The following is a 25,491-nucleotide window of genomic DNA, read 5'->3' on the forward strand; positions in this document are numbered from 1 at the left end:
ATTGATCTCGACAATTAAGCCATATGGCGCAGCTAGCCCACAAACTATAGGACATTGGATAAAATCTCTGTTAACGAAAGCAGGTATTGATACAGAACAATTCTCTGCGTATAGCACTAGACATGCAGCGGTCTCTGCTGCATTCAATAAAGGCGTTGACATCGCAACTATTAGGCGAACAGCTGGTTGGTCTGTACAGTCTCAAACATTTATGAGATTTTACAATAGACCTATCCAGTCTTCCAATGATCATTTTGCGCGCTCAGTATTATTATAAAATAAGCTAAAATAAAATGGAAAAGATTCGAGATATTAAATACGCTAAAAGTCTACATTGTTAATTCTCTATCATCGAGAACGAGACGGTTAATATAATAGAATGATCGAACGAGGCCGCCGAAGGCGGCCGAAGTTCGATCAATATTATATTTACCGTCTCGTTCGAAGATGATCCAAGTCCCTCCCTTAGGGTCACCCTGAATAACTATACCCAGGATCATCACCGAATAAGAATACTTCGACAATAACTCAAACCTTTCCCATTTAAAAAAGTGCCTACTATCTATACACAAAAAACAATATGAAGATAGATGGCGACGGCGACAAACAGGTATAGAAAGGCGGTATAACCCCCAAATTTGAATATATGTTACACTCTAAAACGTTGTGGAATTAAGCACTGACAAGCAGTACTACATTGTTAATTCTCTATCATCTTCGAACGAGACGGTAAATATAATATTGATCGAACTTCGGCCGCCTTCGGCGGCCTCGTTCGATCATTCTATTATAAGAGATTCGGTAATTGTTTAGATGGGGGGGACCACCTTGGATGACCTTGATATTTTAGTATGTTGTCAAGGTCACCCTCCTGAGTGACCTTCAGAAGGTTTTAGCCCGCGCTCATTATTCGTTAAAAAGTTATTAACAAAAAATGTTTCGAAAATATAGCAGTTATTTTAAGTACTGAGAGGTATAAACGACTAATATTACGTTTTTCTTTAAAGCAGAGAATACTTTATTTCGCGAGAAAGTCGCTGCTTTACCAAAACACAACATTTAAAGTAGTAAATTGTTGATAAATTGAAGTCTTTTTGTTAAAGCAGAGAATACTTACATTGGTTAGATGACGCGCTTTAAACAGTTGAATACTTTTAAAGCGCGTCATCTAACCCATGTGGCATCTCGCATATTAACTTTCCACGCATGAAAAGTTCACGCATACACTTTTCACGCGAACCGAGGTTCACGCACACCCCCCCCTGCTTTCGGGCCGGCCCGAAAGCAGGAAGGGGTGTGCGTGAACCTCGGTTCGCGTGAAAAGTGTATGCGTGAACTATTTCGGGGCTACCGCACCTCCCCCGAAAGCAGGGGGGGGTGTGCGTGAACCTCGGTTCGCGTGAAAAGTGTATGCGTGAACTATTTCGGGACTACCGCACCTCCCCCGAAAGCAGGGTGAGGTGTGCGTAAACCTCGGTTTGCGTGAAAAGTGTATGCGTGAACTATTTTGACATATACCGGGTTTGTCAGACCACCCGTCCCACCCTTTTAAAACGTAGGGATGCACTTGTACGAAAAAATGGCTTAGACAAAATTTGCATGGTTTCGAGGGATCTATCTGACGGTGACCTTGAATTTGACCTTGAGGTCGACCTTGGGCATAAATCGAGGTCAAAGTAGTGTTTTTCAAATGTAAACCTGTATTTATGAGTTCAGAAATGAAAAGAGCGGAAAATTTCACATACGAATACGTTATTAAGTCAAGGTCAAAAATATCCTCAGAGGTCGTGTGGAGGTCAAGTTTTCAAGACTACCCGTCCCACCCTTTTAAAACGTAGGGATGCACTTGTACAAAAAATGGGTCAGACAAAATTTGCATGGTTTCGAGGGATCTATCTGGCGGTGACCTTGAATTTGACCTTGAGGTCGACCTTGGGCATAAATCGAGGTCAAAGTAGTGTTTTTCAAATTTCTAAATGAAATAATCAGCGCCGCCTGTATTCGCGTTACCCAAGGTGTACCACGAGGAGGTCACAAGGTCGGACTTACACCTCGTCGGGGTGCTTTTTTAAGGTGGTTCCCCTTGCCGTCACCTCGTCGGGGTGCTTTTTTAAGGTGGTTCCCCTTGCTGTCACCTTTGTGCGTACGCATGTTATTCAGTCTCGATGTTCGAAATATCCACCAATATGCATCAATACAGGCTGTTACCCTGCGTTGGAAATCATCCGTCGCCCGACGAATTTCGGCAGTATCTAGAGACTGAATGGCTTGGCGAATTCTGTTCCTCATGTCTTCTGCAGTGGTAGGTCGTTCGCGGTATACGAGGTCTTTTATTCTTCCCCATAAATAATAGTCTAAAATTGTAAGGTCCGGTGATCGCGGTGGCCAATTATGTGGACCGTATTTGCCTATCCATCGGCCGGGAAATGTACGGTTCAGTTAATGACGAGCAATGACAGACGTGTGGGCGGGACATCCATCCTGTTGAAACCACATATTTATACGTAATTGAAGTGGAACATCTTCAAGTAAATGTGGAAGTTCGTTTTCGAGTAAATCGACGTATACCAAACTGTTCAAGTTCTCTTGAAAGAAAAATGGTCCGACGATATGCGTATCAATAATTCCGCACCAAACATTCACTTTCCAGAGATGTTGATGATCCAATTCTCGATACCAATGTGGATTCTCTTGTGCCCAATAACGAACATTATGTGTGTTCACTTCGCCGTCACTTTTAAAGGTGCACTCATCAGAAAATAAGATACTTCTATGGAAATTAGGTAATTGTTCAGTAATCCAATTACAGAATATCCGTCTTTCTCTATGATCGTTCAATGTCATGGCCTGGTGAAGTGACATCCGATATGGGTGGAATGAATGTTCTCGAAAAATTCGACTGATAGTGGAAATACTTACTCCACTATCTCTTTCTCGACGCATCAGAGAATCGTGCGGATTTACAAGGGCAGACGCCATTATATCAGGTGCTCTTACTGAACGAACTGGTCGATGAATTTGCCTTCTCTTATTGTGGTCCGGCTGAACGATACCTTTTACAATAATTCGACGTTGTAAACGACTGAAAACTTTGCGCGAATGTGGTGTACGATCGGGATATTCATTTTGCCACATTCTTTCAGCTGCTCGAAAACTTCCAGCTCTACCCAACACCGACAACATTAACGCAGCTTCTTCGTTCGAGTAAGGCATACTTACAAATTAATAATAATCCTCTAATTATTATGCCTAACTACTCGAGTACCGAGGTATAACGCGCAACCTTTCAAATTTTCGTTGTTAAACGATTAATTTTATTCTTCTTACGACCGCTTACGACCAACTTACGACCGTTTATTATAATCTTACGACCACCTTGTGATTGTTGACGACTGGCTTACAACCGACGTACGATAACTTTGTGACCTGCTTACAACCGTGTTGCTTATAAAAAATGTAAATTGTGACGAGTTGCGTAATACTATCAATTCTAAGCTTTAACTTTTAGGAAGGGTATGTAAGGGTGCTCTTTCGTGACAATTACTTTGTGTCTTCTTCTGAGTACAGCAAATTTTCGTAGTTTCTACCGACGCTGAACGATAGCAATTTTGTGCAAATGATTTTTCTGGGAAGACTCGGACGAGTTTCTGAGGTTCGCGTTATAGGTACTAAACGCGCTATCAAATAACGTCACGACAAAGAATTTTTACATCACCTACCATAAAATTAAGTTTAAACGATTAATTTTATGGTAGGTGATGTAAAAATAAATTTAACAACGAAAATTTGAAAGGTTGCGCGTTATACCTCGGTACTCGAGTAGTTAGGCATAATAATTAGAGGATTATTATTAATTTGTAAGTATGCCTTACTCGAACGAAGAAGCTGCGTTAATGTTGTCGGTGTTGGGTAGAGCTGGAAGTTTTCGAGCAGCTGAAAGAATGTGGCAAAATGAATATCCCGATCGTACACCACATTCGCGCAAAGTTTTCAGTCGTTTACAACGTCGAATTATTGTAAAAGGTATCGTTCAGCCGGACCACAATAAGAGAAGGCAAATTCATCGACCAGTTCGTTCAGTAAGAGCACCTGATATAATGGCGTCTGCCCTTGTAAATCCGCACGATTCTCTGATGCGTCGAGAAAGAGATAGTGGAGTAAGTATTTCCACTATCAGTCGAATTTTTCGAGAACATTCATTCCACCCATATCGGATGTCACTTCACCAGGCCATGACATTGAACGATCATAGAGAAAGACGGATATTCTGTAATTGGATTACTGAACAATTACCTAATTTCCATAGAAGTATCTTATTTTCTGATGAGTGCACCTTTAAAAGTGACGGCGAAGTGAACACACATAATGTTCGTTATTGGGCACAAGAGAATCCACATTGGTATCGAGAATTGGATCATCAACATCTCTGGAAAGTGAATGTTTGGTGCGGAATTATTGATACGCATATCGTCGGACCATTTTTCTTTCAAGAGAACTTGAACAGTTTGGTATACGTCGATTTACTCGAAAACGAACTTCCACATTTACTTGAAGATGTTCCACTTCAATTACGTATAAATATGTGGTTTCAACAGGATGGATGTCCCGCCCACACGTCTGTCATTGCTCGTCATCAACTGAACCGTACATTTCCCGGCCGATGGATAGGCAAATACGGTCCACATAATTGGCCACCGCGATCACCGGACCTTACAATTTTAGACTATTATTTATGGGGAAGAATAAAAGACCTCGTATACCGCGAACGACCTACCACTGCAGAAGACATGAGGAACAGAATTCGCCAAGCCATTCAGTCTCTAGATACTGCCGAAATTCGTCGGGCGACGGATGATTTCCAACGCAGGGTAACAGCCTGTATTGATGCATATTGGTGGATATTTCGAACATCGAGACTGAATAACATGCGTACGCACAAAGGTGACGGCAAGGGGAACCACCTTAAAAAAGCACCCCGACGAGGTGACGGCAAGGGGAACCACCTTAAAAAAGCACCCCGACGAGGTGTAAGTCCGACCTTGTGACCTCCTCGTGGTACACCTTGGGTAACGCGAATACAGGCGGCGCTGATTATTTCATTTAGAAATTTGAAAAACACTACTTTGACCTCGATTTATGCCCAAGGTCGACCTCAAGGTCAAATTCAAGGTCACCGCCAGATAGATCCCTCGAAACCATGCAAATTTTGTCTGACCCATTTTTTGTACAAGTGCATCCCTACGTTTTAAAAGGGTGGGACGGGTAGTCTTGAAAACTTGACCTCCACACGACCTCTGAGGATATTTTTGACCTTGACTTAATAACGTATTCGTATGTGAAATTTTCCGCTCTTTTCATTTCTGAACTCATAAATACAGGTTTACATTTGAAAAACACTACTTTGACCTCGATTTATGCCCAAGGTCGACCTCAAGGTCAAATTCAAGGTCACCGTCAGATAGATCCCTCGAAACCATGCAAATTTTGTCTAAGCCATTTTTTCGTACAAGTGCATCCCTACGTTTTAAAAGGGTGGGACGGGTGGTCTGACAAACCCGGTATATTAGTCATTTATGCCTTCCAATACTCAAAATAGCTGCTATATTTTCGAAACATTTTTTGTTAATAACTTTTTAACGAATAACGAGCGCGGGCTAAAACCTTCTGAAGGTCACTCAAGAGGGTGACCTTGACAACATACTAAAATATCAAGGTCATCCAAGGTGGTCCCCCCCATCTAAACAATTACCGGAGATTCTTTCATTAAGCAGATAAAGTGTGAGCAATGGGCCGGTATCACAGTCTCCGATTAACGTGATCCTCTGATTAAACTCACTCTTCGTCTCTTTCTAGGGGGACAGTTAGAAAGAGATGCAGAGTGAGTTTAATCGGAGGATCACGTTAATCGGAGACTGCAGTGATACCGGCCCTATGTCAACGCGATTAATCAAGGAAGTAGCATAAAACATTTCGTATATCCAAGATTCAATCTTTTTGTCAAGATTTGATATCAGTAATACGCGTAGTTCATTATTGTAAAAAAAAAATGAAATTTGGAAGCTTATGCAGAGATAATTATGTTACGTACAATAAATTACATTACTATAATTAATTACACGGTCTTCTGTATATAACAGGTATAAGAAGTATATTTTTATTTTTATTAATTTGTTATGCCGCGTCGCCGGTTGGTGACGGCTTACGGCAAAACGTTTATTATTTTCGGGATCTCTTGACCTTACGAGTTGGGACTCGGTAGGCACAGGCGGGCAGACTAGGAAGCGGTCGGGTTCGCAGGTGGAACGGGGGTGTAGGCGTCGTTAAATGAACTTCACTTCGTTTTACTTTATATTGGAGCTTTATTTCAGCGCCCCTTTTACACTCACTAACTTACACTTATATTTGTCTTTCACAATTACTATAACTCGCACGCGCTTTGTTATAATGTAAACCTTCGCGACACGACTTACGAGAACGGTCACGGGCAGAGTCTCCGGTGTATTACTCTCCGTCGCGGCTTCTTCGACGGTCCCTTATATTGTTTTGAGTTATGCCCTGTCGGCGCTTTTCTGCCGGGTTCGACGGTCCCTCGAATGAGGTCGGTCAGTGACCGAGCGCATTCGCAATCTCGCTGTACTCCCGCGGTTCCGCGATTATCGAAATGCGTTGTCGCACATTCCTATGCATCTCGCAATAATGTCGAAATGCGTTGTCGCACATTCTTATGCATATCGCAATAGTTCGATTGACGCGGAAGCTTGATGAACTTCCGCGTCCGCGTCGGCGTAAATTGAGGAGTCTTTCGAAAGACAATTTCCTTGAAGTCTTTCGAAAGACAATTTCCTTGAAGTCTTTCGAAAGACTATTCTATAATTTTATTATAAATAATTTAATAATTACTCGTTGTAATTTTAAATTACAACATCCCTCCCCCGTTAAAAAGAGAAAACGAGGTTCGCGAGTTTTCGCTATATTCTTTAATTTATAATTTGTTGTATACCCATTTCTATATTTTTCCCTTATATATATTTTACATTTTATAATACCCGTGTACAATATTTTGGTATAATCGTTTACTATTCTATTAGAACCTAGTACTTACACTACGTTTTAAAATTGGTTTCGGAAATCCGTATGGTCGAAATGATCTTTCTTCGTCGTATAATGTAAGTGGTGATCGTGGGTTCTTTTTCTTTTTTATTAATACGTATATTACAGTGCTTACTATGGCTAATGTAATTATACCGCTCGCTGTCATTGGGTATATGAATTGTTTTCGGACGTAAAAATTTCGGTCGTCGTCCTCTAGGTCAGTATTCATTTTTTGTATTTGTGTTTTTAATTCTGTCAGTTCAGCTCGATGTTGAGTTAAATCGTCCGTTGTCTCGTTCCGTAATGTGATCGTTTCATGGTCATATGTAAGCGAAATATTTACTTCGGGTAAATATGTCTCTATATCTGTCTCGTATATTGTCTTTTCAGCTTGTACTGTCATATCGGTTGTCATTAGCTTACACTCCTTTTCCAGCGTAATTTTGCCAGTGTTGTTGATTATCTGCTTCTCCTCGTGTTCATTACATTGTATAAGTATTGGCTGTTCAGTTACTGTTGAATACAGCCAATCGTGTGGTCGTCGTAATGAAATCCACTTTGTTTGTGTTGTAACAGTGTGTCTGAATTTGCACATTTTGTAGTAATGTTGCTGTTGAACATACATTTGTATCTCGCACGGTGCGTTTTCATCTATACGATATACCGGTGTATTTTGTGTGCATACGTACTGTAGATTGGTAGATGTTTGAGATCGCAAACTTCAGCATCGCGACGAAGTCGCGTTCGGCTGCATGTCTGCACATGCACGCCTGCAGTAAATTCAGTAAAATTAATATTCGCGTGAAATGCCGTTCAAGAATTGTCACGGAAATATTCGGTATAACATGGATCTTTCGGGATTAACTTTCCAGAAACTTTAACTTTGTTATCAATAATAAAGTCAAACAACAACGCTAGAACAAAGGAACGATCCATGCTATACACAAGGCACTCGAAAACAGGTGACGACCCCGTCGGGTCACCACGTGAAAACGGTGACGTCAGCTCCATGACGCGAGACTCCGACGGCCAATCACCCTCCCGAAATTCTGAGAAATCTGCAGGGAGGGAGTTTCGCCTCGGAGGAGTTAAGAGGACCGCCGCTGCGCCGCGGAATCGATTTCGCTCGCAGATCACCGCTAGTATCCTTATACAACCGCTTTGCTTTACCGCTCATCACCGCCTTTCGCACTCGCTAGTTTAATTGCTATATCGCCGCTTTCGCCGAGCTAAACTCTGTGCGCGCTCACGGTATTTTGCCTGAAAGGGAAACTCGTGTAAATAACTGTACATATATTGAACATTAAACTTTGTATTTCTGTACTTGCTGGCCCTCTCCGTTTCTTTTGTGGTCGTCCTCTACCGCGCGCTCTCGAACATTTTGGTCCTTCGAGCCGGATCATACCGGCACCCGCGAATTCGGGAGTGCTTCCGCAAAGAACGACCGCAGCCATGAGCATGGACCAGAGCGCCTTGCTGAGCAGCCAGCACGACATCCACGGCCGCATCTCTCGCGCCATGGACAACGTCCGGAAGCTGGGTGCGGATAAACTCACCCTCGACGCTGTGAGCACCCGCATCCGCATTCTCGACGACCTGTGGGCAAAATTCGAGTCAAACCATGACCTCATTCGGGCATGTTACGGACAACTCTACAACGAGAGTGAGTACGCCAAGACAGATTTTGTCGACACGGTTGAGAACACTTACGTGCATCAGCATAGTCTGCTTACCGGTCTCGCGAATAAATTGAAACCCGCGACGCCCAGAGTGCCAGCCGGGCCGGAGCAGAACAACGAACACTCTCCAAAGACCTCGCTGCCCCGCATTACGCTGCGCGATTTCTCAGGCGCGTATGAAGACTGGCCGTCGTTTCGTGACCTCTTCCAGTCGGTCATCGGCAAAAACTCAGCCATCTCAAACGTCGAGCGCTTCCACTACCTTCGGTCGTGCGTGAAAGGCACAGCTGAAAAATTAATTCGATCGTTAAACGTAACCGGAGATAATTACGAACGCGCATGGGCGATCTTAGACAAGCATTACGAAAACAAAAGGGAGTTGATACGCTCCAACTTTGCAACGTTCACCGCCGTCGCAAAGATGAAGGGAGATACCGCCGATGAACTTAGCCGAATTTCCAACGCCGCGACGGCCGCTGTTAACGCGCAGGAGAGCATCGGCCGGTCTATCGAGTCCCACGGGATGGACCTCTTCAACCACCTCGTAGTCGAGCTCTTTGATCCGCGTACGCGTCTCGAGTGGGAGTCCTCCATCTGCGACTCCATCAATCCACCGGATCACACGGCACTCACAGACTTCATGACCAAGCGCATACTAACACTTAATGCCGCGAAACCGAAACCCGCGTCAAAAGCCACAGAGACACGATCCGCGAAAACTCACGCCGCGAAACGTAGCTTCGATCCACAGTGCGCGTTGTGCAAGGGAAAGCACACCCTAATGACGTGCAACGATTTCAAGGCCAAGCCGGCCAACGAGCGTAAATCTTTCGTCGAGACTAATCGGCTGTGCTACAACTGCCTTGGTAATCACATGATCGCGAAGTGCCAATCGTCAAAAACGTGCCTGACGTGCAAGTCTAGGCACCACACACTGCTCCACGAGGCTCAAGTCCCCGCGCCGAAACCCGTGGAGCCGACACCCGCAGAAGTCAGCGCACTATCCGCAGTGCGTCAAAACGAAGATAGCAAGGCCGTTCTTCTGGCAACCGCGCGGGTGATGGTCGCCGACCGCCTTGGAGATCCTCACGCCGTGAGAGCTCTGATCGATCAGGGATCTGAAGTATCGATTATCTCCGAATCTCTGGCTCAGCAGCTCCGCCTTAAACGATCGTACTCCGCCGTGTCAATCTTCGGGATCGGCGGCTCAAAATCGGGATCGACCCGCGGGAAGGTGACGGTGAGCATCACCTCCATCACGACCGGGTCCACAATCTCCGCCGTCGCGTTCGTTCTGCCGCGTCTTTCGTTGTATCAGGGCTCGACTACGAGGCGCGCTCCAGCGTGGCCACACATTCAGGGACTTCCTCTGGCCGACCCGCAGTTCCTGGATAACGATCCAGTCGAGATACTCCTCGGAGCGGAAGTCTGCTCCATCATCTTCGAGGACGGAATCCGCAAAGGAGGGCCTGAAGCGCCCATAGCGCAGAAGACGGTTCTCGGTTGGATCCTCTCGGGGGGCTGTGGTGCAACAGAAGGGCACCGCAGTTCACTTCAATGCACTGCCGACCACGAGCTAGTCGATCTAGTGCGCCGCTTCTGGGAGCAGGAAACCGACGTCTCCGCTCCCGCCGCTCTCACGCCCGAAGAGGAAGAATGCGAGGAGATCTTCGTGCGCACCCACGAACGTACGGCCACCGGACGGTACGTCGTGAGACTCCCGTTCCGGAAAATTCCAACGAGCCTGGCTGAGACTCGCAAGCCGGCGGAGCGTCTGCTGTCCACCATGGAGCGACGATGCGACCAGGACTCGCGGTTCGGTGAGCTCTACCAAGCCTTCATGCAGGAGTATGAAGACCTGCAACACATGACGGAGGTGAGCACCACCGAAGACAACACCACCGGGAAGTGCTACTTACCCCACCACGGAGTATTTAAGGAGGCCAGCTCCACCACCAAGCTCAGAGTGGTGTTCAACGGGTCGCAACGCACGAAGTCCGGTGAATCGCTGAACGCTCACTTACACGTTGGAGCTAATCTCTTGCCCTCGCTCGCCGACGTGATCTCGCGTTGGCGCCGGTACCGCGTAGCACTCGTATCGGACATCAAACAGATGTATCGCCAAATCCTCGTGCACCCTGAAGACCGCGGATTCCAGCGAATCCTATGGAGACGAAAGGTGACCGAGCTACTGCGCGAACTACTCCTGAACACGGTGACGTACGGCCTCGCGTGTTCACCGTTTCTCGCGATCCGGTCACTTATTCAGTTGGCTAACGACGAAAAAGCGCGATATCCGCAGGGCGCCGTCGCACTGCTCGAGGACCGTTACGTCGACGACGTCCAGACGGGGACGGACACAATACCCGGCGCGATCGCGTTGCAAACCGAACTTCGCGAACTTTGCATGGCGGGCGGGTTTCCGCTTCGGAAGTGGTCGTCCAATTGCGAGGAAGCTTTAGAAGGCATTCCCCGGGAACACCGTCTGTTCCAAGAACCGCACTCTTGGCAGAACGAAAGTCAGACCACGTTAGGTCTCCTTTGGTACCCGAGCGAGGACAGCTTCGCGTTCGCGATACACCCGCGCACGATAACTCAGTACACGAAACGACACGTCCTCGCGGAAACCGCACGTCTCTTCGACCCACTGGGATGGCTCGCTCCGGTCATAATCCGCGCCAAGATATTAATTCAGTCTGCATGGCTGCAGCAGCTGGATTGGGATACTCCGCTCCCTTCCGCCGACGCTCACCGCTGGGAGCTCCTCTTCAAGGAACTCCCTTTGCTCGAAGGCCTCCGCGTGAATTGCTGGCTCGGCACTGGCCCCGAGAACCAGCACTTGGAAATACACGGCTTCGCCGACGCATCCGAACGAGGATATGCCGCAGTCGTGTACCTCCGCGTCTCCTCAGACAACTTCCAGGCTGTACACATCCTGGCCGCCAAGAGCAAAGTGGCACCGGTGAAGCAAGTGACACTGGCGCGCCTCGAACTGTGTGCCGCCGCGTCACTTTCGAATCTCGCAAAGCACTATCGCAACACTTTAAGTCTGTCCACAGCACCTGTCTTTCTCTGGTCAGACTCTAAGACCACACTGCAGTGGATCCGAGGGCACTCTTCCCGCTGGAAGACCTTCGTCGCAAACCGCGTGGCTCACATCCAGACGCAGATTCCCGACGCTCAATGGCGACACGTCCCAGGGCGGGACAATCCAGCCGACTGCGCCTCCAGGGGGATCGCACCAAGTGAGCTACTGCACCACCCCTTGTGGTGGACGGGTCCAGCCTGGCTCCAGGAGGACCCCTCTCACTGGCCGAACGAGGACTCCGACCTACCCGCCGACCAGATGCCCGAACAACGAGTCGTGGTGCAAGCCGCCACTGAGAAGGTTGAAGTCGAGCCTGACATGCTACTCAGGTTCTCATCCCTGCACCGGCTACTGAGAGTCACGGCCTGGTGCTTTCGATGGCGACACTCCGTCGCCCGCACGACGCTCACGCTTCAACCTGACGAGATAGATGAGGCACTGTTTCTGTGGCTCCGCGTGGTGCAAGGGTTGCACTACGCCGCCGAAGTCACCGCAGTCGCCTTCAACCGCACTGTACCACTGAGGAGCTCACTGGTGCACTTAAATCCATTCCTGGATGACCACGGCGTGTTACGAGCAGGAGGACGCCTGAAGCACGCTCCGCTACCTCACGATGAGAAGCACCCAATGATCGTCCCACCATCTTCATGGCTCACTCGATTACTGATCGACTCCTGCCACCGTCGAACGCTGCACGGGGGAGTGCAGCTCACTCTCGGGCTCCTCCGCCTTCGATTCTGGATCCCTCGAGGTCGGACCGTGGTCAAACAGATGCTGCATCGGTGCGTCACGTGCACGCGATGGCGAGCGGCCACACCGCAGCCGCCCATGGGAAATCTTCCTCGAGGACGAGTCACACCAGCGCGCCCGTTCCTCCGGACCGGCTTGGACTACGCCGGCCCCATTCTCATCCGCACGAGCCGGGGACGAGGGCACAAGGCCCACAAGGCCTTCATCGCCGTGTTCGTCTGCCTCAGCTCCAAGGCCGTGCATCTCGACGTGGTCTCCGACTATACGACGGATGCATTTCTGGCTGCATTCCGTCGCTTCACAGCACGTCGAGGCCTCTGCGAGGAGATTTACTCGGACTGTGGCACCAATTTCGTCGGCGCTGACCGAGTTCTCCAGGATATGTTCCGCGCGTCATCCGCCGACGGCCGTCGCATCGCCCATTCGGTCACCTCCGAAGGTGTGAAATGGCACTTTAATCCGCCTGCCGCACCACACTTCGGCGGACTTTGGGAGGCAGCGGTGAAATCCACGAAACATCACCTGCGACGAGTGATCGGAGAGAGCACACTCACTTTCGAGGAAATGTCCACGTTCCTCGCACAAGTCGAAGCCTGCCTGAATTCACGACCGCTCCAGGCTTTATCTGACGACCCGGACGATATTTCCGCACTCACACTGGGGCATTTCCTGATCGGCGCCCCGCTGCTGGCCGTGCCCGAGCCTTCACTCGAGGAGACTGCCGACGGCACGCTATCCCGGTGGCAGCACATTCAGAAAATGCGCGATCACTTCTGGTCTCGATGGTCACGGGAATATATCCACGGGATGACTGCCCGGCCGAAGTGGCACAAAACCGAGGACGTCCCGGACGTGGGAGCCTTGTGCCTCGTACGCTCCGAGAACACTCCGCCGAGCCGATGGCCTCTCGCCCGGATCGTGAGACTGCACCCAGGGGACGACGGCGTGGTCCGCGTTGCAAAGATTCGGACAGCCACCTCAGAGCTCGTGCGCCCGCTGTGCAAGCTCGTGCTACTTCCCTGGATCAAGGACCAGCCGCCGCCGACGGATGCGTGAGCCACTCAACATTTACGATTGTTTAATTGTCGGTCTCGGCCCTCAGCCTATGTTCAATTGTCTTTGTCGGCCCTCTGCCAATGTTTAATTATTTTCGTTGGCCTTCTGCCACTATTCACAGTTCACGTCGTAAAATCACTTTCGCGCATCACTTTCACATACCACGAACTCGCGTTACGCATATTATATATCGCGAATATTTATGTGTCTTGCTCGGGATCGTCGCACGTTGTGACACTGCGCAGGCGCGCCACACCGCTGGCGCTCGCCTGCACCACGCGCCGAAATCGCGTTCAGTGAAATCGATCGCATATCGATTCTGTCGACCGCGACGTCAGGCGCCTCATCTAGCGAGCCATCGAACACACCGTCCTGTTTCGTCAAGCATGACGAGGCGGGCGGGATGTTTGAGATCGCAAACTTCAGCATCGCGACGAAGTCGCGTTCGGCTGCATGTCTGCACATGCACGCCTGCAGTAAATTCAGTAAAATTAATATTCGCGTGAAATGCCGTTCAAGAATTGTCACGGAAATATTCGGTATAGCATGGATCTTTCGGGATTAACTTTCCAGAAACTTTAACTTTGTTATCAATAATAAAGTCAAACAACAACGCTAGAACAAAGGAACGATCCATGCTATACACAAGGCACTCGAAAACAGGTGACGACCCCGTCGGGTCACCACGTGAAAACGGTGACGTCAGCTCCATGACGCGAGACTCCGACGGCCAATCACCCTCCCGAAATTCTGAGAAATCTGCAGGGAGGGAGTTTCGCCTCGGAGGAGTTAAAAGGACCGCCGCTGCGCCGCGGAATCGATTTCGCTCGCAGATCACCGCTAGTATCCTTATACAACCGCTTTGCTTTACCGCTCATCACCGCCTTTCGCACTCGCTAGCTTAATTGCTATATCGCCGCTTTCGCCGAGCTAAACTCTGTGCGCGCTCACGGTATTTTGCCTGAAAGGGAAACTCGTGTAAATAACTGTACATATATTGAACATTAAACTTTGTATTTCTGTACTTGCTGGCCCTCTCCGTTTCTTTTGTGGTCGTCCTCTACCGCGCGCTATCTCGCGCTACCGCGCGCTCTCGAACAGTAGAAGTACACTTTGCCAGATAATCTTCATCTAAAAGCATGTAGGTCACTCTTTCTTTGTCTACTGCTATTATTTTATTGTCGACTCTTACTGATGTGAGTATATTCTTGCGCGTGAGCACAGGAAATTCAATAACGCTCATTATATCGTAGGGCGGTGGTGTGATTAGGGGAAAAAGTAAGACGGTATATATTTGATTATTCTTGTAGAATGCCTTTATTGTCGTGTGTTTTTCAATTGTAAACCAGTCTTCGAGGTGGACTCTAAACGGGAAATATGATCCCGGTGGCAATTGCTGACTTGCTTCTTTCAATTGCCAGGTGATATCCTCTACTGGCATTAATTTCGGATGCATTGTTCCCTTTCTTATGCATGCCAAATATTCAAGTATGTTCTCGACGTCGCGGATTAGATCTGTGATTACCGCTATGCCAATTTCAAAATGTTCTTTTATTTCGTCCTTATTAAGGTAATCTGTAAATCGTTTTTCTAATAGATTACGATTTCGTTCCATTACGTGTTCTAATTTCTCTATATGCCCTATGGTGGCATTCATCACCTTGATCTGATTCTGCATTACGTGGTGTAACGTTTGTTGATTGTTTCCCAACAGTTGCAATTGTTCGTTGATGCGCTTTTCATCGTTTGCATCCATCGTTCCGAACAGTGATTTTGCTATTGAACCTATTCCGTTCACTAATCCCCTCCTTGAGTCTGTCGACGTTTTGTATATTGTGTTGATCTGCGTGAGGATTTTTGTCAAATATTCTAATTCTCTTCTTGCGATATTTTCAAAGGTGAGGCACGTTTCCTTATACAGTAATTGTAAAATCTTATTATCGCATGTAATTCTTGCTTCCTGTAGATATTTTTCAATTTGCTCGTGTCTTCGATTTAGCGTTGTTAAATCAAATTTAATGACTAACTTCCATGTCTTCCGGGAATAGTGCATTCTTCCAAGCTTCTCGTAATATATCTCTGGGTGATATTGGAATTGTTGGATTTTATAATGTGGTTCCGTTTTTTCTGCTTGGGCTAATGCTTGCCCTCTCCAGCACGCGAGTATTCTGTAACAGAGACATTCTGTTTCAGGGTGTATTTCTTTCTCTCTCTCCTTTTTTTTTTTTATTTATTTATTTATTTATCTCTCCCATTTTTTATGTTATTTTTCTATAAAAAGTTTTAATTTGTTTACATGTAGGCGCATTATTTTTCTTCCTTTCTTTATAGTATAATTAACATCTAAATTTTTTTCGATAATTGTGTACGGTCCTGTCCATAGGGGTTCAAGTTTCTTAGAACGTCCTCGTCGTAACGTTTCATCGTGCATGAGTACTCTGTCACCTACACGAAAACTGGTTTCTTTAGTCTTTGTATCATACTATTTTTTCGCTTTAATCTTTTTCTCTTGTACGTGTTCCCTGGCAACTTTGTTGGTCGCTCTTAATCTTTCCCGTAACTCTTGTGCGTAATCGTCATAGTTATACGTGAGTTTAGGTGGTTTTGTCAGTGCTGTCGGTAATTCAGCTTGGTGACCGTATACTAGCTCAAACGGTGTATACCCCGTCGCTGTGTGCGGCGTTGTATTATATGCGAATATCGCAAACGGTATCCACTCATCCCAATCCGTTTGGTCCTCGTTTATGTAGTGTCGCAGGTATTCTGCTAATGTGGGATCTTTCGAGTGTTCCGTTGCTTTCGGGATGATACGCGGTAGTTTGAATTTTGTTTATCTTCAAGAGTTTACAGGTGTTTTTGAATACCTCGCTCAAAAAATTCGTGCCTTGATCGGTCAGAATTTTTTCTGGAATTCCATGCTCTAAGACAATTTTTGTCACAAATTGCTTACTTACTGTACTTGCTTCTTGGTTTGGAATTGGTATCGCTTTACTATATTTCGTTAAATTATCTTGAAATGTTAACAAATATTTATTTCCATTCGTTGTAATCGTAAGTGGCCCTACAATATCCAAAGCACATTTCTCGAACGGCTTGGTAGGTGTGTCCGTAATTACCAACGGTACTTTATTTTTCCGCGATAACTTATTTCTTTGACATAGCTCGCATTTAGCTATATATTTTTCGACGTCTTTCGTCAATCCGCGCCAGTTATGATTTAACCGAATTCTATTTACTGTTCGTTCGACGCCTTGGTGCCCTCCTATAGGTGCATCATGGTACTCATGTAATATCTGCTTCTTTTCTTCTTCTGTATATATTCTTGCTTTCTCTTCGTTGGAATTATCCTCGTTTATCGTGTGGATTTTCGGTTCTTCTTCTGCGGCAACTTCGTCTCGTGTTACATTGCGGCTCAGTGCGTCGGCGTTTACATTCGCCTTTCCGGCTTTGTGTATAATTTCGTAATTGTGTTCTTCCAGCTGTAATCTCCATCGAATCAATTTTGAGCCTGGATCGTTAACGTTAAATAACCATGTTAACGGCTTGTGGTCGGTCACAATTTTAAATTTGGTGCCGTACACGTAAGGTCGGAAATGTTTGACCGCCCATACAATGGCTAGCAACTCTTTCTCTGTGGTGTTATAATTTTGTTCTGCTCGTGATAGAATTCGACTGGCATAAGCTATTGGCTGGTCTTCACCTATCTTTCCTTGAGATAGTATTGCTCCGATGGCATGGTCGGATGCGTCAGTAGTTATAATAAACTCTTGCGTAAAATCCGGATACTTAAGCACAGGTGCCGTTGTTAGTTTTTTTTTTAAATTATTGAAAGCATTTTCTTGCTCTGAAGTCCATTCAAATTTTTCCGTTTTCTTTGTTAACTTTGTTAACGGTTTGGCTGTCTTCGAGAAATCTTTTATGAATTTTCTATAGTAACCGGCTAAGCCGATAAATGATTGCACGTCCTTAACTCTTTTTGGCGTAGGAAATTCTTTTATCGCTACTAGTTTTGACGGGTCTGGAGAAATTCCATTCTCCGAAATAATGTGGCCTAGGTAGATCACTTCCTTGCGCAAGAATTCACACTTCTCCGGTTGTAATTTTAAACAGTTTTTTCGGAGTCTTTGTAGCACCTCTCTTAATCGTTTGTTGTGGTCCTCCAGGCTAGGTCCATACACTACTATGTCATCTAGATACACAAGACATTTAATTCCCTGTAGGCCAGTTAGTACAGAAGTCATTAACCGCTGGAACGTTGCGGGCGCGCTCTTTAGCCCGAACGGCATGCGATTAAATTCGTAGTGGCCGTAAGGTGTCGAAAATGCCGTTTTGTGTTTATCTCGTTCGGCCATCGGTATCTGGTGATACCCAGATGCCAGATCTAGCGTAGTAAAATACTTGGCGTTCCCCAATTGATCAAGTATATCAGTGATATTCGGCAGTGGGAATGAGTCGCCTATCGTTAGATCGTTTAGCTTCCGAAAGTCTACAACTACTCGGAGCCTTGGATTTCCGGCTGCGTCAGCTTTTTTAGGTACCACTAACAACGGTGCATTCCATTGGCTAGTACTGCTTTGAATTATTTTGTTTTCTAACATTTCTTGTACTTGCCGATTTACTTCCGCTTTATGCTTGTTTGGAAGTCGGTATGGTCTTACATTCACAGGCGCAGCGTCAGCGCGTGTATTTATTTCGTGTTTTACTGCTGCAGTACACGATAATGGCTCTCCTTCTAAATGAAATAAATCGCCGTATTCTTCGCATATGTGTTGGAGTGATCGTTTTTCCTCGGCGTTTAAGTGCTGCGTACGTAATGCTAGTCAGATGCGTTTGTTTCGAGATACAGCAGGTTTAATTTCTTTTTCCGTCATTGTTGCATGTATTTTTGTATGAGTATCGGTTTCTAGTTCTTCCAGCGTAACTTGTGGAATCGGTATTTCAATTTCCTTGTCTGTAGTATTTATTACGCTTACAATGCAAATATGATTCTCCGGTTTCACTAGGCAGTTTCCAATATAAACTCCTGGTTTCATCTCTCTTGCTTGTACGATACCTTCTTCATTTTTATCCGTAATTGCCTCTATTATAGTCTCGCTGCGAGGCTTTAGTGTGACTTTTCCATACGGGTGCAATTTGAAAGTTTCTTCCTTTATTTTTAATTGCATTTGCTCGTAATCGCAAGATGCGGCGTGTGTCCGTAGGAAATCTATTCCTAGGATTCCATCGTATTCTATGGCCATGTCTTCTCCTACCACATAAAATGCGTGTTTAATGTTTAATTTATTTGTTTCAATGGTCGCATACACTTTTCCGAGTGTGTGTATTTTGTGTCCCGTGATTCCGGTGGGAGCTATGCGATCTTCATAGACTGGGGCGTCATCTTTTAACGCGTTTAGCTTTATTAATGAAATTGTTGAACCAGAGTCATATAGCATATTCGATGCTCCGGGTTTTACCTCTCGTATGGGTAATCTTGTTAATAACAGTTCTGGCTTCGTACGGCCGTATGGCACACTTTTGATATGTGTAACCCGATATTCTGAGGCAGGTCGTGGTTGTTTTCCTCTCGCCTCCTCTTGCTCGTCTTCGCTGCTTGCAGAGTCAGCGTTCTTTCTTCGGTTCGGCACTTTCAATTGTTGTCTTTTTTCGTTTTCTCTAGATTTGTTGGTGTTGGGGGTGTAGCTTCGCCCTTTTAATGTCCAACACTCATCTCGGTTGTGCCCCGATTTTTTGCAATAATTGCAATATTTCTGCAGTGCATTTACTTGTGCAGGTTTGCTAGGTTTAGGTAATGCGTTTCCTTGGCTTCGGCATTCCCGTTCATAATGACCAGTTTTTCCGCATTTAAAACATTGTACGCTCTGATTTTGGGGCTGTCTCGTATATCGTGGCTTATTTTTGTATATCGAGGCGCCCGTTTTTGTCGCGGTCGGCCCTATGAGCTTTTCTTCCGCGCTCGCTCCCGTTATAGCTTCTTGTAACGTCGCATATCGCTGCGAACGTACAAGTATTTTTAATTCGTCGCGCAATCCTATTTGAAAATTAATTAAAGCTTGTTTTTGTATCGTTTGCTGGATCGCGCGTTTAAACATACTGGAGTGATCTCCTCCTTCTATCATAGCGTCATATAGCTTCATGGCTAGTAGATCGACTTGTTGCCCAAAAGCATGTGCGCTTTCGTTTGGCTTTTGCTTGAGCGTATTAAACTCAATCTGCAAATGGGTAGTGCTCTGCTTGGCTTGATAGCAATCTTCTAATTGTTGCTTTAATTGAGCGAATGTTTGTATATCTCGCGTTTCAAAATCTTGCATTGCCTTTCCTTTTAATTATGTATATAAAATCGCCTGTACTAATGATTCTTCGTCTTAAAAAAAAAAAAAAAAAAAAAAAAAAAAAACTGAGAATCTCAATCCGCTATACGATAGAATCATAAGAGCCACGTAATAATTACTCTCCAAACGTTATTTTTATTTGTTTGACCTATACAGTCGTTTATTTATATATCAACGATTAGTCAGTCGCTGTCTTTCGATCCGGAACGACGTGTCACCGGTCGGTTCCGTTCACACCATGACTGCGGCTCGCTCTAGACTGCGACTCTTTTAAACCTTGACAATGTTAGTAAAACGGCAAGAACTTTGTGAGCGGCTAATGCAATTGCGAAAAATATAGGTAGATATTTCCTTGATTGTTTCTCGTGCGACATTCGTTCCTATAACAACATGCTTGTAACGACTTCGTTTTGCATACTTTTAGAAATCTCTTGATAAGGACACAAAACCAGTGTCGAAACGTCGAGTTAACGGAAAAAAATAAATGTCAGTTTGGTCAATAATATAGTATAACCTGTGTTGATTCTTCGTCTGTAGGCTGTATATTATGTACCGCATATGTGCACGCGTTTATAAATTCTTGTAAGTAGTGTATATATGGGAGTTCCACCCCGGGAGCTCCGAGGGGGGGTGAGGGAGGGGAGTATCGGATTACGCGGGGGGGTGAGGGGGTGAGGGAGGGGTATTGGATTACGCGGGGGGAGTGAGGGAAAGGGGGTATCGGATTTCGCGGGGGGTGAGGGGAAGGGGGGTGAGAGGGGGGTATCGGGTTACACAGGGGTATCGGATTTCGCGGGGGTGAGGGGGGGGGGGGTATCGGGTTACACAGGGGTATCGGATTACGAGGGGAAGGGGGAGGGGGAGGGTTGACCTTGGCATACCACCGGGATGACTCACCTGGATGATTCACCGGGATGACTCACCGGGATGACTCACCCGCGCCGCTGGTCCGCGCCGCTGGTCCGCGCGGGGGGGAGGGGGTTCGCGTTCGCGTTCGCGGTCGCGCCGCGGGTCCGCGTGGGGGTCCGCGGGGGTCCGCGGGGGCCGCGTGGAGGTCCGCGGTTGCGCCGCGGGGTCCGTCGGGTCGCGGGGGCCTCGTTCGCAACGACGCCGCTAGGCGGCGTACAATGGGTAAGACTAACTCGATAGCGCACTGCGTAGGGAGCGTGTTTTGTCGATGACGCATCGAACCTGTCGGGACATGTTCGTCGTAAACAACATTTTTCTAGGAAAAGGGGGTGTTATCTCGTAGACTAAACAATTTCGCGCTATTTTTTACGACGCAGTACGTAAAAAACAAAGGAAGAAATGACGTCATCGGGACGATGATCGACCCGATAACGCATCGAACCTGTTGGAACATGTTCGTCGTAAACAACATTTTTCGAGGAAAAGGGGGGTGTTATTTCGTAGACTAAACAATTTCGCGCTATTTTTTACGACGCAGTACGTAAAAGACAAAGGAAGAAATGACGTCATCGGGACGATGATCGACCCGATGACGCATCGAACCTGTTGGAACATGTTCGTCGTAAACAACATTTTTCGAGGAAAAGGGGGGTGTTATCTCGTAGACTAAACAATTTCGCGCTATTTTTTACGACGCAGTACGTAAAAAACAAAGGAAAAAATGACGTCATCGGGACGATGATCGACCCGATGACGCATCGAACCTGTTGGAACATGTTCGTCGTAAACAACATTTGATAAAATATAGGTAGGGATGGACATGCATGCAAAGAAATTACATCGTTCATTTAGTTGTAAAAAAAACCTGTTTATTTAACTCTTTTTTTACATAATATATATATTACATACTAAAAAACTAAAGCTGCGAGCTCACAATCGATGATCTGATTCGTATTGAACGCATCGCTAGCGTATATTACATTCGACGCTTCCTTGGGATCCTTCACAGTGGACGCGATATCGGAGAACTGCGCAAACTTTGCATCGACCGTCGCAAGTATTCTGATCAAACGATCGAATCTCGCATCGATGCATCGATCGAGATCGAACATACGATGCAACGTCGATTTGGTCATTCTCAAGCATACGTTTGCAGATTCGAGACGTATGAGTTTGATGTTATTAACCGTACAAACTCTCATCGTTAGCGGTCCAACGTTTATAAAACTATGGATATCTTTGAAGTCATTGCGAAAGAAATTCTGAATATTTTGCCGTTGCTCGTATAGTGCCTTCCACGTTTCGAGAGACAACAGCAGTTCCTTTCCTCGGCGAGGATCTCCAACGGCGATCTCCACGTAGCTCGGTGGACCCACGTTGATACCAATTTCGAGGAATTTGTATTCCGTAGCTGTCAGCGCGTATCGTCTGCTGAGTATACGAACCGCGCGACGATCCAACGAAATGCTGTATAAAATAAATGAAATTAGTTTTATTTATCGTAAGTATTACAATTTGCAAAGATATAAAAACTGAGGTAGGCTCTATATATGTTATTTTTCCCCTAAATGAAACTTACCTATTACATTTCTTCTCATACGTTTGAGTTTCAACGTCGTGAATCGGCACGTAATAATTCATGGTATTCATGCGTTTTGCACCGTTGTTGTTGCTGCTGCTGCTGCTATTGCATCCTTCAAAGGAGAACATTTTCGCTCTCTAGGCTCTGAGAAGTTGACCGTCAGTACAAGCGATCGCGACAAGACTGATCATATAAAATTAATCGAGTATACGCGACAATTCCCAAAGTAATGATGTGGTGGGGAAAACGGAGAGGGGGAAATAATGTTTATAGAACTGCGCAGTGGATTTTTTTTAAGAGAGGGAAAAGTAAAGCTTACTCTAACGGTGATGATTGGAGAGGGGAGGGAGAGTAAGAAATAAAACATTATAAAAAGTTATATATAATTTATTTATTAAAAAAAGATCGCAAATCTTTATGGCGTCGCGCGCGACTACCAGTTAAATAGTTTTATTACATTTTGTAACGCACAATTCTTTTTATGTTTTCCGCATTGCACAGTATTGGTGTCATCTAGTTTATTCAAAGATTCGATATCTTCGTAATGCGCATCCAGAGTCTCGACGATTAGGTTTTTTCGCGCATAATTCTCCAGCAGATCGACCAGCCATTCTCGTTTCTGGCATCCCTTGACGTACACGAGAGTCGGCATCTCGTCGTCATCGTCTTCTTTGTCTTCTTCTTTGTCTTCTTCTACACCAAACACGGCCGATGTAATCAGGCGTTTTACCATACTGTACGGCACGTTTCCGTCTTCCCATCGTAATCCATGGTGATTGCGAATCAACCAGGTAGCGCACGATTTGTCGGATTTTGTGAGGAGATTCCACGGCATGGGGTAATTAAAGATGTGATGCGTCAGAACGCAGCCTTTTCTCAGCACCGCCACCTCCTTCACGACAAATTTCATCCCGACGAGGAATCCTTGCAGGTCCACGAACGTTGGTACGGACATGACGAGATTTCTTTATCTTTCTCTCGCTCGTCGATGCGTCAATCGAGAGGAATGACGCGCAACTCTGCAAACCGTCTCGCGACACTCTGATTTATACTCCCCCCCTCCCTTACTCCTCTCAATAATTGTATCGGAGATTGATGGAAAGAGAGAGAAAATATTTACGTCGACGTTGCCGCGAACATTCAGACTATTTTGCGCACCACGTTCGTCAACGGGTTGTACTCAATCACGCGGTCGTGTATGATGAGACAGTACGCGGAGGTATTCGGCGGTACGTTCTCCATGCAGTCGAATTCTAGTCTAACATCCACGGTGGCGTTTTTGACGGATTCGTTTTGGCGAGAGCAATCGATGATCACAAACGGACCGTTACGTAGAAAAGTCGAAACGGTGAGACTCGGCTCGAGATATTCGTATCCGTAGTATCCCTTGCAGAAACGTGCGTACATATCGTACAGAATCGCCCATCTGTGTTTACCAAAGTCCAAATTCAGGTCGTCGTACGGATAAACTTCCGAGTTTAGATAGAGTTTTACGTTGGTCAAGTTGCAGTCGTCGAATCGGCTTGTGTCGGCGGACATGACGTTCTTCCGACCCGTCTGCAGAGCGAAGACGACGTATCGCGGTTTCTCGAGCTGGGTCGCGGTCTTAATGGCCCACGAGTGCTTGGTCGTGTTCTGCAACAGGGGATACTCGTACAGATCCCACGAACGGAAACCCATACTTAGATATCGTCCGTCTTCCAAGGTGCGCAGCATCGACAGCTTGTTGATCTCGTTCAATACCACGTGAGGCATTCGCCATTGTATCTTGAGTATTTTGATAGTAGGCTCCAACGCGAGACTTCCCACCAGGGAATTGTTGTCGTTGCGCGCTCGTATCAAGATCAATTCGTGACGAGCGTTGATCACCACGCGTTTGTAATCCTCGCAAAATCCCAGTAGCAAGTTGAGCGGTACGCAGAAATTGAAATATCCGTTCGGGTTATTATGTGGTTCCCAGCCCGCGTTTCGCAGGATCACGCTTCTGTCGGACGATACCGTAACGTAGTTCTTGAGCGTGCTGGTTATTCCTACGTTTCTGCAGCGATCAATCTCCATACCGTCGAGCTCGTATCGAATCTCGTCGAACATGAACGCGACGCAATTAGTACCCAATACCACGTTATCGGCTTGACCGGCTGCTCTGGTCACCGCCAATGTTCCTTCGACGTAGAGAAAACTTTCGCACGGCAACGTATACAGATCCTGCTGTTGTATGGGTATTCGTATCTCGTTGCTATAGTCAAACGTTGTGTTGGCGTACGGGTTGTACGTGTGAGTCTCGATTTTGACGATGCGATCGTCAAAGACCGGCTCGCCTCCAATGTTGAGAATTTCAGTCATCGTTCAGATGTTTCGCACCGCGAATCCCAGAGATTGTAAAAACTTAACGTTTGACGCGTTGAGCTTCTTTTTCGTCGCTTGTTTAAAGCCGCCGAATGTCGACTTGACGATATCGTCGATCGACGCAGCCGTAAAGATATTGTTATCTGTCGCGTGCTCCGAGTCGTTCAACACTAGCATCTCATGTGTCGCGCATACACTCACGCTCACGCACACACTGACGCGTACACTCACGCACACACTGGCGCGTTATCGCTCTCGCTGTCGTACGTGCAATCTGACGGTGATCTCTTCTCCGCGAAAATCGAGCAATCGTCCGTCTTGATCAGCGACGCGTATCGTTAGATTCGTAACGCTCCGCGCGATGATTGGCAGGTAAATGATCTGCGCCGGCGTTTCCGATATCTTATATCCCGGTGGTACGCTCGGTGAAAATTCGTGTATCGTATGAACGCGTTTGCCGTTGCTGTACGCACCCGCGGTCACGTTACACTCCACGCGGATAATGTTTACATTGATAATATTAATCGGTGCGTCCGATTCGTGCCACTGTCCCGGCTGCAATATACGCGTCGACGAGAATCCCAGCAGCGATCCGACGTTGTTCGGTTTGTTAAAGTTCACTCTGAAAGCGCACTTGATCTCGCTCTTCATCGTATT

General features: G+C 46.4%; 3 protein-coding genes across 3 annotated transcripts; 1 reads left to right on the forward strand and 2 right to left on the reverse strand.

Annotated features, from left to right (window-relative positions):
• Positions 1 to 8,544: 8,544 nt before the first annotated feature.
• LOC139816977 (uncharacterized) lies at positions 8,545 to 13,665 on the forward strand. Its single transcript, XM_071784798.1, has one exon. It carries the CDS (start codon positions 8,545 to 8,547, stop codon positions 13,663 to 13,665), a length of 5,121 nt encoding a protein of 1,706 aa, XP_071640899.1.
• A 7,163-nt stretch (positions 13,666 to 20,828) lies between these two features.
• Positions 20,829 to 23,443, reverse strand: LOC139816978 (uncharacterized). The gene is made up of 3 exons (XM_071784799.1): positions 23,224 to 23,443; positions 22,486 to 22,600; positions 20,829 to 22,391 (listed from the first exon to the last, which is right to left on the reverse strand). Exons 1-3 carry the CDS (start codon positions 23,441 to 23,443, stop codon positions 21,815 to 21,817), a joined length of 912 nt encoding a protein of 303 aa, XP_071640900.1. The 3' UTR covers positions 20,829 to 21,814.
• Positions 23,444 to 23,628: 185 nt separating this feature from the next.
• Positions 23,629 to 24,831, reverse strand: LOC139816979 (uncharacterized). Its single transcript, XM_071784800.1, has one exon. It carries the CDS (start codon positions 24,829 to 24,831, stop codon positions 23,629 to 23,631), a length of 1,203 nt encoding a protein of 400 aa, XP_071640901.1.
• Positions 24,832 to 25,491: the final 660 nt, after the last annotated feature.

This window comes from Temnothorax longispinosus, chromosome 7 (genome assembly GCF_030848805.1).
Source record: "Temnothorax longispinosus isolate EJ_2023e chromosome 7, Tlon_JGU_v1, whole genome shotgun sequence".
NCBI lineage: Eukaryota > Metazoa > Arthropoda > Insecta > Hymenoptera > Formicidae > Temnothorax > Temnothorax longispinosus.

Excerpts from the sequence above, each read along its gene's own strand:
- LOC139816978 (XM_071784799.1), bottom strand. The coding sequence starts at position 23,443 with ATGTCCGTACCAACGTTCGTGGACCTGCAAGGATTCCTCGTCGGGATG. Across the intron at positions 22,601-23,223 it reads AGACGGAAACGTGCCGTACA|GATGCAATAGCAGCAGCAGC; the intron begins GTATGGTAAAAC and ends TCTCCTTTGAAG. Across the intron at positions 22,392-22,485 it reads TATGAGAAGAAATGTAATAG|TTCATTTATTTTATACAGCA; the intron begins GTAAGTTTCATT and ends AATAAAACTAAT.
- LOC139816977 (XM_071784798.1), top strand. The coding sequence starts at position 8,545 with ATGAGCATGGACCAGAGCGCCTTGCTGAGCAGCCAGCACGACATCCAC.
- LOC139816979 (XM_071784800.1), bottom strand. The coding sequence starts at position 24,831 with ATGACTGAAATTCTCAACATTGGAGGCGAGCCGGTCTTTGACGATCGC.